Source organism: Notechis scutatus, chromosome 11 (assembly GCF_049901735.1).
Source record: "Notechis scutatus isolate UNSWTSFEM ecotype Mainland chromosome 11, rNotScu1.2, whole genome shotgun sequence".
NCBI lineage: Eukaryota > Metazoa > Chordata > Lepidosauria > Squamata > Elapidae > Notechis > Notechis scutatus.
In genome coordinates this window covers 8,000,349-8,017,906 of record NC_142019.1, presented here as the reverse complement: position 1 = coordinate 8,017,906, position 17,558 = coordinate 8,000,349, and the positions used below count along the sequence as shown (strand labels likewise).

Sequence of the window (17,558 nt, the reverse complement as noted above, 5' to 3'; positions counted from 1 at the left end):
CCAGGTGCAACATCAGCTACCTGGAGGAATGGCTGAAGGAGAAGAACCTGCAGAGCAGTTCTTTCAAGGAGACTTTGGAGCCTCTTGCGCAGGCCGCCTGGCTTCTTCAAGTCAAAAAGATCACAGAGGGAGATGCCAAAGGGATCTCGGAGAACTGCACAACCCTCTCGGCTATGCAGGTATTGAATTCATAAAGGAGAACCTTTGTATCTCGGGGTTGAAATGAAGGAGTCCTTCGTGTTCTCTGAGCTTGATGGCTTTCTGGCAGACATTTCATTACCCAGCTAGGTAACATCATCAGTGCTAGAAAGGAGGAGGAGGAGGAGGAGGAGGAAGAGGAGGAGGAGGAGGACTGTGGGGTTCTTGGTGCTCTCTGAGCTTGGTGGTTTTCTTGCAAACATTTCATTACCCAGCTAGATAACACCATCAGTGCTAGAAAAGAGGAGGAGGAGGAGGAGAAGAGGAGGAGGAGAAGAGGAGGAAGAGGAGGAGGAAGAGGAAGAGAAGGAGGACAGTGGGGTCCTTGGTGCTCTCTGAGCTTGGTTGTTTTCTGGCAGAAATTTCATGACCCAACTAGGTAACATCATCAGTGCTAGAAGGACATCTTTTCAGGTCAAACAGAGAGCAAACCGCACCCCCTTCTAGCACTGCTGATGTTACGTAGTTGGGTGATGAAACGTCTGCAAGAAAACAACCAAGCTCAGGGAGCACCAAAGACCCCACAATCCTCTTCCTCCTCCATAGACGCCATTCCCCTCTAGCACTGTGGAGGTTACCTAGTTGGGCGTTGAAATGTCTGCAAATAAACAACCAAGATCAGAGACCACCAAGGGCCCTTCAGTTACTAAAGTCCTTCCTGGATTTTTGAGGGGTTTGTTGACTTTTCTTGTTGGACTTTGGCAGTGAAGGCTATAAATGGTGATCACATGACTGCAAGATGCCCAAATCATGTGACCCAGGGGGCACTGCAATGGCCACAATTATGAGGACCCATTAAGTCCCTCTTGTTCAGCACCCTTGTAACTTCAAACCTTCACTGAATGACTGGGTGTTAAATGTATTTTGTTCCTTGATCTTCCCACCATCTGATTCTCCTGATGGCTGTCTTCTAGATGACCTTAAGTGCAGTTTTACTTACTATGAATGTACCCTATTGTTTGGGACGGGGTTGTATCATAGATTTGTGTTAGTTCTATATTTTTGATAACAATCAAACAGTTAAATCCATAAAGATTCTCTTCTCTTCTTCTCTTCTCTTCTCTTCTCTTCTCTTCTCTTTTCTCTTCTCTTCCCTTCCCTTCCATATTCTATTCTATTCTATTCTATTCTATTCTATTCTATTCTATTCTATTCTATTCTATTCTATTCTATTCTATATTCTCCTCTACATTCTATTCTATTCTATTCTATTCTATTCTATTCTATTCTATTCTATTCTATTCTATTCTATTCTATTCTATTCTAATCTCTATTTTATTCCTATATTCTATTCTATTCTATTCTATTCTATTCTATTCTATTCTATTCTATTCTATTCTATTCTATTCTATTCTATATTCTCCTCTATATTCTATTCTATTCTATTCTATTCTATTCTATTCTATTCTATTCTATTCTATTCTATTCTATTCTATTCTACTCTACTCTACTCTACTCTACTCTACTCTACTCTATTCTATTCTATTCTATTCTATTCTATTCTTCATTTCAATATTCTGTTCTGTTCTGTTCTACTCTACTCTAGTGGTTTTATTTCCCTTTCAGACTACAGTTTGCAGATCACAATTTCTTTTAATCCTCCCCACAGATAGTAAAAATCCTCAATTCCTACACTCCCATTGATGATTTTGAGAAAAGGATAGCTCCATCCTTTGTTCGTAAAGTCCAGGTATGGTTTTAACTCTTTATTTTGCCCCTCATATTTTTGGACTTTTAAGTTTTTAAATGCCAAACCTCTTGAGACCTCTTCTGTTTGAAAAGTGGCACGTAAATCAAGGAAACAGATAAATTAATATAATAAATGGCAGCCTACCGGACAACGTATCCATATATAACTGCTTAGACACATGTATGCATCCAGGAAATCGTTAACCTTCTCTTTATTCTAATTTCAGGGAATGCTGAACAATAGACAGAATTCCACCCAACTGATGCTTGATACCAAATACCTCTTTCAAGTAACATTTCCCTTTACACCTTCACCACATCCACTGGAAATGATAGAAATCCCCAGCAGCTTCAAACTTGGCTTCCTCACTAGAATATAGTTACAAGGACTAATGCATTATAAATTCACTCTTTCCCAAAGAGTAAATGCAGACTGTTTAGTAATGCTACTGCATCAGCATAAATCTTCTGATGATGATACCTAGTTTGCAGCACTGATGATATTACCTGGTTCGGTAATGAAAGGTCTGTAGGAAAACTCCTGAGCTCAGAGAGCACCACGGACTCAACTGTAAAGCTTTTTTTAAAATGGGCATTAAATCTGGGGGAGCAATATGGACTTCAGAATGTAAGAAATGGAATACTGCATATTCGGTTATCCTGACTCCAGGCTAGCATTTCTTAAATCTTAGCAACTTTAAGGTATGTGGACTTCCAACTCCTAGAATTCTGACTGGCTGGGGGAATTCTGGGAGTTGAAGCCCACCCTTCTTAAAGTTGTGAAACTCTGCTGTAGATTCTTCCATATCGTATCGAGACCTACCCAATTTTAATTTATAATTTTATCAATTAAATTTATAAATACGTTTATAATGAAGGATTTCTTCCATAATGAAGGACTAAGGAAGAGTTTATTTTAACCTGTGGCATTTGGAACACAGCTTATAGAATGGCACTGTTGTAAAAGTATGGACTAAGACAGTGGTTTTGTTAGATGTTTCGTATGTGTGTGGCATGTGTATAATGATAGACGGTGCCACCGATGAAATGACAGTATTCCACTAGATATTGTGTGAAGTCATTGCCACACAGATAAGCTAACTTCCTACTTAGCTTTTTCTAGGTCATCTAAAACTGGCTAAATGTGTATTTTTTACAACTTTCATCTTTCATCAAAAGAATTAATCCTTTGTATGTGACAAAGGGGGCAAGACATTTATATGCACAACAGTAGAAAGATAAACAATTCCCACCACTCAAACGTGGAATTTGAAATTAATGGAATTGGTAGATATGGCAAACATGATTATTTTAATAAAAGAGAAAGGTATATTCAGTTTTGCTTCTACGGTGGTACCTTGGTACTTATCCTTAATTGGTTCCAAATAGTGTGTGATGCGTACCAAAAACGATGAGAACCAAATAATTTTTTCCCATAAGGAATAACATAGTGAGTCACAAGTTCTAGCTTATGCGTTGAGTATCAAACAAAGAATGACTACTTGGACAAAATTTTCACCTCAAAATGTGTTGAGTACCAAATTCGACGAGTTTCACTGTACTTGGAAACCATTTATGGGCTTCTTGCTTGAGAAAAATGAAGGACTGATTTTAGGGTTCAATAATTAGTTATGATTATAGAAATATTGTGTATTGTTATTCTTGATAGTCATGAATACATATATACTTGTATATTGTATATTTTTATGTTCATGTTTAAACTTTATGATATATAATTTTAAGGCTATTTGATTGTTTAATTTGTATACTTTTATACAATGTGTCTTTGTTTTAACTTAAGAGTATGAAGTTACTTTATATTTGTATCTGTATTGAAGAAACTCCCAATAATCTTTTTTTCTTGTCGCTTTTAAACCATTTCCCCTTTTTGATCTCTCCCCTAATTTTTCCTTTTCTGTTATTTTGTAATTCATCTTTTATTTTTGAAATTTAATAAAGCTCACTTAAAAAAATAATTCTTCCAAGGCAAAAAAAAACACCAGAGAGAAGGTTTTAGCCTCCTCTTCATACCTACGTTACAAACCTCTCTGTGTTGAACGGATGATGTTTTCATTCCAGGTGAAACAAGCAGCTTAATTCAAGAGGAATTCAGGAATTCATTTCTGTCTTGTGTTCTCAGAAGTTTTTTTTTAAAACCTTGGAGGATTTCAGGGGAAAAGGTGCATACCCCATATAGATACCTAGAGATTTTAATGGGAACAGCCTCTTTCTGAGTTAGAAACCAGATTCACCTATGTTGGCTAGATGAGGAATGGAGAACTATTTGAGGCAAAAGAAAGGAACGTATTCCAGCCTCATTGAATGATCCATTTCCTAGAATTTTCTTTAACTATTTCAACCATTTGCAAGTCTCTGGAACTTCAAGCAGCATTACAAGGTCCTTCTGTACATTGCAGGGTTGGTAAATCCCTCTAAGTAGATTAAATCAGCCTTAAATTCTTCCTCCTACATTTTAAATAGCCCACTGATTAGCTTGCTGCCTTCCTAACACTTCAAGGTATCACTGTGGGTGAAAAAAGGTAAGAAATACCCTTACTATTTTTGATTACAAGCCTAAATTATCTATAGAGTAATGCTGAAGTGGTTTTTTTTTAAAAAAAATAAAGTCTGTTTTGTTTTTGGTTGGGTTTGGTACCTTACTTGTTCATGGCTTAAAATAAAAACATTATGTACAAGGATTTTAAAAACGTTGCCAGAAGAACAAATGATTCTAAATACCAACAAAATAAAACTGAAGTTTTTGTAAGACTTGTTTCACTCACTATGTATTTGCACCTGATCAATTGTTTAGTTAAATTTGGGTTTTAATTGTTTATTTTTTTTAAAAAAAGTTGTATTTTTAATTGTTCTACTGTACCCTGTCCCATTCATGAGATGGACAGCTATACAGATTTGACAAAAAAAAGAGAAATTGTTGGTTTACTTTCATTTCTCCTACTATAAATTCTTTAGTCTTTCTTGGGCATCAGCAGATGGCTGTGGTCCAAGTTTTTTGTATGAACAGAATAAAGTAATTAGTGAGTGAAAAAAAGGTGCAAAGAAAGAAAGAGAGGGAAAAAGGAAAGAAAAAGAAAGGAAAAGTTATAGAGAAACTGCTTCCAACCTTCACAGCAATTATAAGTACATTTATATTTTACCTCTCTCTAAAATGACAATATAATTTCCTTTGTAGCATAGCCTGTCCTTTCTAATCATCAAACCCGTCAATCACGTTCATTTCCCCCCATTTTTTCAGGAAAAAAAAGTCTATAGGGGATTTCCAATCAGTAATAAATGTAATTATTGTGTCTAATCAACCAACTTCCTGTTTATCTGTTATTTATTATTATTTTTAAGTCAGGAAGAAAGCCATTCCTGTCACTTCTGCTCTCCTCTCTTTCAGCGGCCTGCCAAGATGTGTGACCAAACCTTTGCGGTCAATATTTTTGGGCCGTGCGACATTTGTAGCAAAGAGAAGGTTCTTCAACAAATATACTGTAAGTCGGAGAAACGCAGCTGCTGTGCGTTATGCGTGAAGCAGGTAAGGGCCTGCAATGATTGGAAGGCTGTTTGGGGGGGATCTACTGGATCTCGTGTGGTGTCCCTTCTGATTGGTGGCACCCCATCTTCACTCCCGTAGCAGAGTGGGTTGAAACGAGAGGTCCTTGCTTCTCCGTGAGCTTGCTTTCTTGCAGATCTTTCATGACCCAAACTACGTCTTGTCATCACTGCAGAGTCATAGTGTAGGGCAGGGGTCTCCAACCTTGGCAACTTTAAGCTTGTTGTTAGTTGCGAAGTTGTGTCCAACCCATCGCAACCCCATGGACAACGTTCCTCCAGGCCTTCCTGTCCTTTACCATCTTCTAGAGTCCATTTAAACTCACGTCGACCACTTCAGTGACTCCATCCAGCCACCTCATTCTCTGCCATCCCTTTCGTCTTCTATTGCCTTCAATCTTTCCCAGCATTCGGCTCTTCTGCAGCAAGTCCTTCCTTCTCATGAGGTGGCCAAAGTCTTTGAGTTTCATCTTCAGGATCTGGCCTTCTTTTATTTTTATAATAAACTTTATTAATCTTTTATGACTTTAAAACAAACAAAAAGTGTAAATATCTTGACATTAACCGTTTGTGGCATTCATCTTATACTACTATTTTGTGCATTATTTACAAATATATACAATTTATGCGAATGTAAGCATTTAATCTATATGTTGCTTATCATTAATTTTTCTTTTTTTTTTTTTTTTTAAATAAATTTTATTAAATTTACAATTAAAAACATATCGACATTACATACACAAAAGGAAAAAAACAAAAAAAGAACACTCGGTCTTACAAACTGGAAAGAAAAGAGAAGAGGAGATGTAAAAGAAAGAAAGAAACAAAGGAAGAGAAAGAGAAAAAAAAAAAAAAGATGCGTTTAAAAACAGACAATATCCTTTTTGACAGTCTGCAAGATCCAATTCTCCTACCTTAATTTGAATACACACATCTTATCGATATCTATGCTTAAATTACCCATTGTCCATTAAGCAGTTTATCTCTGGACTAACCAATTATACCAAGAGTTCCAATTATCGTAAAATGTTGAAGCCTCTTTGTTTTTAAGTGCTATAGTTAATTTATCCATTTCTGCACAATCACATATTTTCTGGATGACCATTTGTTCTGTAGGTGCATAGGGTGATTTCCAACACTGGGCAAACGCTAATCTGGCTGCAGTTAGGATATGAATTGTTACATATTTCATCTTTTTGGGTAAATGTTTATCAGAGATCCCTAGTAGGAAGAACTCTGGTTTGTATTCGATTTGTTCTTTGGTTATCTCCTCCAACCATTTTCTGATTTTTGCCAATATTTCTGGGTTTCTTTGCAAGACCACCACATATGAAAGTAGGTTCCTTCTATGCTTTTACATTTCCAGCATTTTGGACTCGTGTTTGGGTTCATTTTCGCCAACCTCGAAGGGGCAAGTGCCATCTATAAAACATTTTGTATGTATTTTCTTTATATGCTGCCGATTTTGTAATCTTAATATTTCTGTTCCAAATCTTTTCCCATTCTGATAATGTAATACTTCTTCCGACATTCCTGCTCCAGGCTATCATGTTCCCTTTGACTATCTCTTGTTCTAATTCTACTTCCAGTAAGTATTTATAGAATTTGGATATGTTCTTTTTGTTTGATCCTAGTAAAATTTTATCTAAATACTGCAGTTTGTTATAAATTCCAAAGTCTTTTATATCTTGTTTGTATCTGCTATGGATTTGTATATATAACCACTGATCAATTTTAAATCCCTGTTCCTGTAGATCTTGTCGAGTTTTTAATTTCCCTTGCGGATCTAATAAATCTTTATATTTAATCATTTTTGTTATGTCCAAATTATTGGGATGTACCATTGCCTCCATTGTTGATAGCCAGATCGGAATTTTTAGATAGTGTTTTTGCATATTTTTTCCAATTAATTAATAATGAGTCCCTAATGAGGTGTCTATGAAAGTAAGACTGCTTGGGTTTCCCACTTCCCATAAGAAGGCATGCCACCCTCTCTGGAGGTCATGCCCTTCTAATGCTAAAATTCTTTTGTTAAGTAAGTTCACCCAGTCTTTTATCCATAATAAGATAGCTGCCGAATAATATAATTCCCAATTTGGAAGGGCTAGACCCCCTCTACTTTTCGCATCTTGTAAGGCCTTTACATTGATCCTGGGTTTTTCCCCTGCCAAATAAATTTAAGTGTGATCTTATTTAATTCTTCAAAAAAATTTTTGACAACTTAATTGGGATTGTCTGGAATAAATAAAGAAATTTTGGTAATATATTCATTTTAATCGAGGCAATCCTGCCCAATAAGGAAAGCTGCAACTTATTCCAGGATTCTAAATCTTTCTTTGTTTGTTGAAGTAGTTTATCATAATTGTTCTCTTTGAGTGATTTACCTTGTGGTGTTAACCATATTCCTAAATATTTGACCCTTTTTGTTACCTGTATCCCCATCATTGTTTCTAATTCTTCCTTCTGGTTTTCTGTTAAATTTTTGGTCATTAATTTCGTCTTTTTCTATTAATTTTTAATCCTGCCACTGTGCCAAATTGTTCTAATTCTTTTATTAGATTATAACCTTTTTCCATGGGTTCCTCCAAAAAGAAAACCATATCGTCAGCAAACGCTTGTAGTTTATATTCTTCTAATTTGACCCTCACTCCTCTAATTTCAGAGTTTTGTCTAACCCGTGTTAAGAGTGATTCTAGGGCAAAAATGAAAAGAAGAGGTGAGAGAGGGCAGCCCTGTCTGACACCTTTTTCTATATTTATTGGATCTGTTTGTTCGCCATTGATTAGTATATTAGCCTGTTGTGTGTTGTAAATAGTTGTTATAATGTTTTCAAATTTGGTGCCAAGACTCATATTGTAAATTTTTTGAATTAAAAAGTGCCAATTTAAGTTATCAAATGCTTTCTCAGCATCTAAAAACATGAGTGCGGATTGTTTCTCCGGGTGGGCTTCATAATATTCTAGGACATCGATAACGGTTCTTAAATTGTTCTTTATTTGTCGGGACGGAAGAAATCCATTTTGATCTTCGTGTATATGTGGATTTAAAGCTTGTTTTACTCTATTAGCTATGATAGAAGTAAACAATTTATAATCGGCATTTAAAAGTGAAATCGGTCTATAGTTGTTGATGTATCTATGATCTGCATCCTCCTTCGGGATTAGCGAAATCAGCCCCCCCTCCACGAGTCCGGCATCTTGGCTGCCAGAAGTACCTCATTAAACACTTCCAGCATCAGTGGTCCTACTAGTTCCAATATTGCTTTATATAGTTCTGCCGGAATCCCATCTGGTCCTGGAGATTTGTTATTACTTTGATTCTCCATTGCTGACTTCAATTCAGACCATGTAATATCTTTATTCAATAACTCTATCCATTCCTCTCCAATTACCTTGTCATTCGTCTCCTCTAAGTAAGTTCTTATTTTATCTTCATTAACTTCCTCCTTTTTATATAATCTTTGAAAATAGTTGTAAATGATATCTTTTTTCTTCTCTATCTCATGTTGTAAGACATCTTTCTCATCCATTAGTTGGTGTATCAATCTCTTTTCTTTCACTTTTTTAAGTTTATGGGATAGCCATCTTCCTGGTTTATTTGCATGCTCAAAATAATTTTGTTTGGACCTTTTCAAGTTAATTTCTATTTTATCTTGTTCAAGTAAGTTCAATTTATGTTTAATTGTTATTAACTGATTTTGTGTTCTCTGGTTTTTAGGGGATTTTTGAAGTTGTATTTCTAATTCTTTAATTTGTTGTTGGAATTTATTTTGTTGGGCATGTATTCTTTTATTTCTCATGGCATTATAGGAGATTGTTGTTCCTCTTATAATTGCCTTCATTGTATCCCAAATATTTTGTTTCGTGGTTGCTTCATTATTATTTTCTTTTAGAAAATAATTTAATTCCTCTTTCAGCTTCTTAATGTACTCTTCTTCGTTTATTAACTGAGTATTTAGTGTCCATCTTTTCTTTGTTTTTCTCCTATCTCTCCAAATTAGTTGTATTGGGTTGTGGTCGGCCCATTCATTTGGTAGGATTTTAATTTCTTTTATTTCATTGGCCAATTCCCCATCCATCCAGGCCATATCTATTCTGGTCCAGATTTTGTGTGGATTTGAATAATATGTGAATCTATATGTTGCTTATCATTAATTTTTCATCATCCATCTATCTTAGCTCAATCCAGTCATACCATTTTCCCCAAATCCTATAATACTCGGACTCTTCCTTTTCTTGTAACATCAGAGTTAATTTATCCACCTCGGCACAAGACATTACTTTTTGGATAATCAGTTCATCTGGTGGTATACATGTATGTTTCCAACACTGGGCATAAGCAATTCTACCTGCTGTTAAAATATGTAATACTATATATTTTATATTTCTCCTGTATTTCTTTTTACATATCCCCAGTAAGAATAATTCCGGTTCTAATTCTATTTGTTCGTTAGTGATCTCATGCAGCCATTTTTTTTAATTTTTAGCCAATATTTTTGAGTCTCCGGGCAGGATCATCACATGTGATAGAATGTACCTTCTTTCTTCTTGCATTTCCAACATGCCGGATTCATGTTGAGATACGTTTTCGCCAATCTCGAAGGGGGGCAAGTACCATCTATAAAACATCTTATAGATGTTCTCTTGATATGCAGCTGATTAAAAGGATCTGGCCTTCTAAAGAGCAGTCAAGGTTGATCTCCTTTAGGACTGACCGGTTTGATCGCCTTGCAGTCCAAGGGACTCACAGGAATCTTCTCCAGCACCAGAGTTCAAAGGCCTCCATTCTTTGGTGCTCAGCCTTCCTTATGGTCCAACTTTCACAGCCATACATTGCAACTGGGAAAACCATAGCCTTGACTCTACGCACTTTTATTGGCAGGGTGATGACTCTGCTTTTTAAGATGCTGTCTAGATTTGCCATAGCTTTCCTCCCCAGGAGCAAGCATCTTTTAATTTCTTGGCTGCAGTCCCCATCTGCGGTGATCTTGGAGCCCAGAAAAATAAAATCTGTCACTACCTTAAGCCTGGAGGACTTCAACTCCCAGAATTCCCCAGCCAGGTTTAAGAACTAGGAGGACTTGTTCTCCGAATTTCAAGTAGCTCTTGCCAGATGCCGATAATAGCTGGCTCCCTTGTGAATGATTTCTAATTTGACAGCTTGTACAGTATTTACTTCCAGTTTTCAGCAAAGCAGCCCAGAGTGAACCAAGGGATCATTTAATGAAGAGAAGGACTAGGGGAGACAGGATAGCAGTGTTCCCATATCTCAGGGGCTGCCCCCAAAGAAGAGGGAGCCAAGCTATTCTCCAAAGCACCTTAAAGGCAGGACAAGAAGCCATGGGTGGAAACTAATCAGGGAGAGAAGCAACTTAGAACTAAGGAGAAATTTCCTGACAGTTGGAACAATTAGCCAGTGGAACGACTTGTCTCCAGAAGCTGTGAATGCTCCAACACTGGAGGTTTTTAAGAAGAGGTTGGATAACCATCGGTCTGAAATGGTGTAGGGTTTCCTGCCTAAGCTGGGGGTTGGACTAGAAGACCTCCAGGGTCCCTTCCAACTTTTCTGTTATTCTATTTTAAAAGCTGAGAGGTATTCAGGGACAGCTGGGAATAAATGAAGGAAGGAAGGGAGGGAGGGAGGAAGGGAAGGAGAGAGACAGAAGAAAGAAAGAAAAAAGAAAGAAAGAAAGAAAGAAAGAAAGAAAGAAAGAAAGAAAGAAAGAAAGAAAGAAAGAAAGAAAGAAAAATTGGGTCGGCCACTTGGGTCACCCGATTTAGACCCATCCGCGCGGGGCTTCTACCCATCCTCCATCCATCGGTGGATGCTGCCCGCGCTGCGCGCTCCCGAAAGGGCTGCCCCGGGCTCGGCGGGGGCGGAGGCTCCTCCTTCCACCCTTCCCTCCCTCCCCTCCCCTCCCCATCCTCCCCTCCCCATCCCTGGCTGCCTGGCTCACTTGCACGCTCCTCTCTCTCTCTCTCTCTTCCCCTTCTGGCCAAGATGGCAACCGAAGGGCTGCAGGAGAAGGAGAGCCTGGCCGTGCTCAAGACCGAGGCGGAGAGCCTGAAGGGCAAGCTGGAGGAGGAGAGGGCCAAGCTGCACGACGTGGAGCGTGAGTCGGGGCCGGGCTGGGCGGGCTGCGCCCCTGGGCATCGCCAGAAGGAGGGAGGCGGGCGGGCGCTTCTCCTTGCAAGGCTATTGCAACCCCGGGCGGGGGGGGGCAGCGGGGAAGGGGTCCCTATTGCAGCCCCGGGGGGAAGGGGCGCCCCCCCCCGGGGCATGCAACCCTCCCTCTGCACGGGCGGCTGCCAGGCTGCCCGGCGTAAACAACGGGCACCGCTGGGTGGAGAGATGCCCGGCCAGCCCGAACCAGCGGCGGGCCAAGGAGACATTGGGGGTGGGGAGGGAGGGCGAGGCAGAGGAGACCCCTCTCCATCTTCTGCCTGCCTGCTTCTTTTTTTTGCACCCCGCCTCCTGCCCTTCTCTTCCTGGCGCCCTAGAAACATTCAAGCCGTCCCCATTTGCAACCGGGCGCCCTCCAAATGGCCCGGGCCCTCTGCCCCGCCAGGAACCCATGCAGCAGCTCAGCGGGGTTGGAGGGGAGCTAACTAGGTTTGGACGGGGCTGAGCTGGAAGCTGCTGCTTCTTTGTGTGTGTGTGTGTGGGGGGGTCGCCTTAGAATCAGTCCTCCCGGCACCCTTGGATTTGGGAGTTTGGAGTCTTTGTTGGTTTGTCTGCTCTGAAAGAGACTTGGATCTGCTGGTACCCAGCAAAAAAACAACAACAAAACACACCTTTGAACTTGGCTGGCGTTGTTGTCATGAAAATGCTTGCATAATTGAAGGGTGGGTGGGGAATCCTAACCTGGTTGAATTATAATATACTAAATGTATTTGGGGGTCCGACTTCTGGTGGCTCTGGGCAACAGAATAACAATAAATGTTAGCAGGGTTCTTGGAGGTCTTCTAGTCCAACCCCCTGCTCAAGCAGGAAGCCCTTTAGCCGTGATGGCAAACCTATGGCAGGTGGCACGCAGAGCCATTTGTGTGGGCACGCAAGCCACAGGCAGAATTAATCAAATCATGGCATGCACAGTGAGCTGATTTTCGGGCCTTATTCAGCCTTCCTGTGAAACGGGGCCCATTTTTCGTCCTACAAAGGCTACAGAGGCTTTCCTCAAGCCTCTGGGAGGCCGAGAAAGGCCTCAAACAGGCCAAAAATCAGCTGGGAGGCGCAGTGCAGATAAGGGGGCAGTGGGGGGGATCGTGCACGCAGGTGTGGGGGGGGATGCGCGCATTGCCTTCTGGGTGCTGACACACGAGCATGTACGCACGCATGCCATTTTTGTCACAGGAGCCCCAAAAGGTTAGCCACCAACTGCCCTATAGCATTCCAGACAAATGGATGTTTACAATAGTTGAATGGGTTCTCTAAGGCAGGGGTCTCCAACCTTGGCAACTTTAAGACGTGTGGACTTCAACTCCCAGAATTCCTGAGCCAGCAACGCTGCTTTTAGACTTCCTGTTGCTGTGGCTGGCTGAAGAATTCTGGGAGTTGAAGTCCACAAGTCTTGAAAGTTACCAAGGTTGGAGACCCCTGCTCTAAGGACTAGGTGGGCTTTCGTTTTCTCGCCGTCGCAGTCCAGTGAGAGGTGCTAGGTTGAGCATAGCGGATTTCCCCACCCATCTTCCTTGACTGACCCCCTCCAGATGTGTCCAGCACCAACTCTCCAATCCTCAGCCAGCTGTGGCTGAGAGTTGACCAACAGATCTGGAGGACAAAGACCTGCAAAAGGTCGACAACTCATCTCAGGATGGGGAAAAAAAGGAGTATCATATGTCTTCATCAGCTTGAATTATTTATAATAAAGGCAGGATAAAAAAAAAAATCTAAAAAAAATCCCAGAATTCCCCAGCTAGCATTTTGACTTCAATTCCTAGAATTCCCCAGTCATCGCTAGGAATTCTGGGAGTTGAAGTCCACACCCTTGATGTATATACCATTGCATTATTAGAATTTTTTTATTTTGCAAAAAAACTGTTTGGCCATCAGGAAATCTGAATCTAAAGAGGCATTACTTGCTTTTCTCAACCAACACATTTTATTTTTCTTTTAAAAGCTTGATTTCCTTGGGCTGTTAAACAATTTAGAGGCATAGAGCACTTTCAGGACTGTATTGAATGCAGGGCATTCCAGCCAAAAGGAGAAAAAAAACTTGAGAAGTTTATTCCTGTCCCCTTTCTTGCATTCAGTTTTCTTTCCCAGGGAAATAAATGCATTTCACTGATATTTTTTTTTATCTTCCAAGGAACTCTGAAATTTTTATAAGTCTTTGGCCTTGGGGACAAAACCCACCAAGTCCTTCAAGGCCTGGTGAAGCAGTTTCTCAAAGTGGAAAGTAATTGTGAAAAGACAGCGAATGTTTTAAAAATTCCTGACTTGTTCATCCGTATTTGGCCTTCCAGCAGATGGGAATTAGCTTTTCCTGCCTGCAAGAAGATCCTATTCTGTTATTCCAAAAATATAACAAGAAAGCTTCTTCGGGATGCTGCTATAATGGTTGCTTTTGGAACGGCTAATCCATCACTGTGAGGTTTAAAGAGGCAGAAATGGGTTGCTTGAATAGTAGCCAAATAAGCCATAAGGCACCGCTCGTCAGTGCTGGGTTCAGGAGTCCTGCCAAAAAAATAACCCTGCCAGCAAAGACAGAGGAGTTCAAAGACTGTTTGGCCCATAAGTGCTCCGTTTGTGCAAAAGAGGAATATGTCCTGGAACTTGTCAAGGATGCATTGGGAACAAAACAAGCCTGCTTACAAGAATACATTTGAATTTTTCTTTTTTTGTTGGCCTTCTTTTTGGAAAGGTTTTGGAAGGCGAAGTGAAATTTTTCGATCGGCTTTTGAAACTGTCAATATTTGTGTGAATGGACGTTGCTTCTTTAACTGCAGTTTTAAGATTTGATGTGGTTTTAATGTGGCTCCCTTTTTTTAGGACAAGAGTTGATACTTTTTAAGGAAGCTCATTCTCTTCCCAGTAGAGAGGATCGCTCCTAAAGGACAGGATTATACCAGTAGTGAAATATTAATAAATATGGCTGTATTGGTTTAGGACAGGGGTCTCCACATTTGGCAACTTTAAGACCTGTGGACTTTAACTCCCAGAATTATTCTCTTAAACCAGACCTGTGGACTTTAACTGCCAGAATTATTCTCTTAAACCAGACCCGTGGACTTTAATTCTCAGAATTATTCTCTTAAACCAGACCTGTGGACTTTAACTCCCAGAATTCTGGGAGTTGGAAGTCCACAAGTCTTAACATTTCCAAGTTTGGAGACTCATGGTTTAGGAGCATAAATGATGCAACATAAAAGAACTAGCCATATCCAGAATTCCAATGAGGTTGATTTTCCAACTTGATGAACTGTAGAATTTGAAAAAAAAATAGATATGGCAGGTTTTTGATGGACCTAATAAAAAAATGTTCAAAGGTCTATAGTAAGTAAATATAAATCTATCAGGATTCCGGCAGTTGCCCTAATTAAATCATGAGCCTCGAACTAAGATTTAAAAACTATAAAGAATTTATTAGGAGTGAACATGTTGGCATGACCTGTTTGAAGCCAATTCTGAGACACGTAATTCACTGTCACCCTTTACTCTGGTTTCCCCCCACTCCTTTGGGTGCATCATAATTCATATTCTCCAACGAAACATGTTCATAGCCAAGAGTCATCAATCAAGTTCTCCAATTAGAGATTTTTGGGGCAGAAACTCCGGTCACTTAGTTACAATCTTTGCAAGATAAGAATGGAATGCACTTTCGGTTTTAAATTGCCCCACTGCTCCTTCAAATTTCTCCCCCCCCCCCCCCTATTCAGGGCAACCCTAAAACAGGCATAGAAATGTTTTATGAGTTGACATCTACTTTCTGACATACAATGGGCATAAAAGTTCCTAGAAATCCCCTAAGTCCTTTCACCTCAAATTTGCAGTATTCTTTGGCACAGCAGGACTGGTGGACCATGTCTTCTGCTTTTATAAGATAGCAAGTCCACATACGATGTGAGAAATACCCAGAGAACCTCACAGGTAATTCTAGGCATCTCCCAAAAGTTTCGTTTTAAATTAACACAAAAAAGGAGAAAGAAGGAACGAAGGGGGGGAATGTCCATTATCAACTCAGTGGGTGATTCGGAGCTACCACCGTCGCTCCACTGTCCACCCTATTTCACAGGTTTGTTGAGATTATAATATGGAAAGGTGAGAAAGAACAGTCAACCTGAGCCTCTTTTAGGTGAATAAATGTGTGAATAAATAAAATGAATAGTGCTTCTACTTCTACGGGTTGGAAATTGTGAGAAAGCAACCCTTGTGGAATTCCACATTTGGTTAGAATTAAGCTTGTTCTTGTTCTCTGGTGCTGCTTTGGCCAATAGATGTTGAGTTGATGATCAACAGTAGGCTAGACTCTTCATTCCTGGTTAGATAGAGTTAGAATTAGAATTAGAAATAGGAATAGAATAGAATAGAAAAGAATAGAATAGAATAGAATAGAATAGAATAGAATAGAATAGAATAGAATTCTTTATTGGCCAAGTGTGATTGGACACACAAGGAATTTGTCTTGGTGCAAATGCTCTCAGTGTACATAAAAGAAAAGATACATTTGTCAAGAGTCAAGAATCATCAAGTACAACACTTAATAATAGTCACAGGGTACAATAAGCAATCAAATCATACTAGGGAACAGTCAATAAAAATCGTTAGGATACAAGCAGCAAGGTTACAGTCATACAGTCACAAGTGGGAGGAGATGGGTGATAAGGAGTGATGAGAAGATTAATAGTAATAGTAGTGCAGACTTTGTAAATAGTTGGACAGTGTTGAGGGAATTATTTGTTTAGCAGAGTGATGGCGTTCAGGAAAAAACTGTCCTTGTGTCTAGTTCTGGTGTGCAGGGCTCTATAGCGTTGTTTTGAGGTTAGAAATTGAAACAATTTATGTCCAGGATGTGAGGGGTCTGTAAATATTTTCACAGCCCTCTTTTTGACTCATGCAGGATACAGGTCCTCAATGGAAGGCAGGTTGGTAGCAATTTTTTTTCCTGCAGTCCTAATTACACTCTGGAATCTGTGTCTGTCTTTTTGGGTTGCAGAACTCAGTAATTTCTCTGTAGAACTGTATCAGCAGCTCCTTGGGCAGTTTGAGCTTTCTGAATTGGCGCAGAAAGAACGTTCTTAGAGAGCATTTCACTGAGGCAGCCGTAGTTGGCGCCATCTTGGAACCCAGATTTCCATAATTCCCGGTCAAAGGTCCTTCTGATTAGAGATTAAGAATCCTGAAATCCAGACATACCTAGAGAATATTAGGTAGGGTGGGAATTGTTTTTCCATTGGTCAAATTACCTTTCGATGCAGTGTGGTTCTAAAGGTGGAAATCAAAGACCAGGTCTTTCAACCAGGTGAGGTTGTCCATCTTTTTTGGGGTCCTTGCTGTGGGATGCAAACAGGGCCATTTCATTTCCCCAGGTTGACACTTCTTCTCCAGGTCTTCTGCTAATCTCCTTCTTAGCTTTCTATCTTGCCTGGGGTCCTGACTGGGCCTGCTTCCATGGTGGCTCAGGTCTCAATGCCACTGTGAATTTCTCGTAGTGCATCAGGTGGCGGAGCGCGTGGAGGCTTTGGGACAATTTGTGATGAAGACACGGAGGACCCTGAAAGGCCATGGCAATAAAGTCCTCTGTATGGACTGGTGCAAGGACAAAAGAAGAGCTGTCAGCTCTTCCCAGGTAACGGGAGTTTTTATTTGTTTATATTGTTTTTTTCAGCTTCTTTCTAGACTGGTGCTTCTCAACTTTTGACGGTGTGAAGATGGATGGAGTTCAACTCCCAGAGTTTACAAGAGAGGGAGAGGGGAAGGAAGGGTGGAAGGAAGGAAGAGAAAGAGAGGGAGAGAGGAAGGAAGGTGGAGAGAGGAAGGAAGGAAGGGAATAAGGGAGAGGGGAAGGAAGATAGATAGATAGATACTGTATAGTATCTATAGATAGATAGATGATAGATAGATAGATAGATAGATAGATAGATAGATAGATAGATAGATAGATAGATAGATAG

At 40.0% G+C, this 17,558-nt stretch overlaps 2 protein-coding genes across 10 annotated transcripts in view; both read left to right on the top strand.

Annotated features, from left to right (window-relative positions):
- The window catches only part of MYO5C (myosin VC), a 54,476-nt gene extending 49,646 nt beyond the window's left edge, over positions 1 to 4,830 (top strand). For all 5 annotated transcript variants that reach the window (XR_015750814.1, XM_026684117.2, XM_026684116.2 and 2 more), the window contains 3 exons: positions 5 to 179; positions 1,808 to 1,888; positions 2,115 to 4,830. Coding sequence is in view for 4 of the 5 variants with exons in the window: in XM_026684117.2 (XP_026539902.2) it covers positions 5 to 179; positions 1,808 to 1,888; positions 2,115 to 2,267 (409 nt within the window). In the remaining variant the exon portion in view is untranslated. The remainder of the gene's footprint in view (positions 1 to 4; positions 180 to 1,807; positions 1,889 to 2,114) is intronic.
- Positions 4,346 to 17,558, top strand: part of GNB5 (G protein subunit beta 5) — a 35,622-nt gene continuing 22,409 nt past the window's right edge. For 2 of the 5 annotated variants that reach the window (XR_015750818.1, XM_026684118.2), the window contains exons 1-2: positions 11,187 to 11,557; positions 17,097 to 17,233. Coding sequence is in view for 4 of the 5 variants with exons in the window: in XM_026684118.2 (XP_026539903.2) it covers positions 11,446 to 11,557; positions 17,097 to 17,233 (249 nt within the window). In the remaining variant the exon portion in view is untranslated. Of the gene's footprint in view, positions 4,428 to 5,290; positions 5,429 to 11,183; positions 11,558 to 17,096; positions 17,234 to 17,558 lie in introns of those variants that run through there. The other 3 variants (XM_087972896.1, XM_087972897.1, XM_087972895.1) reach the window with 3 other exon arrangements.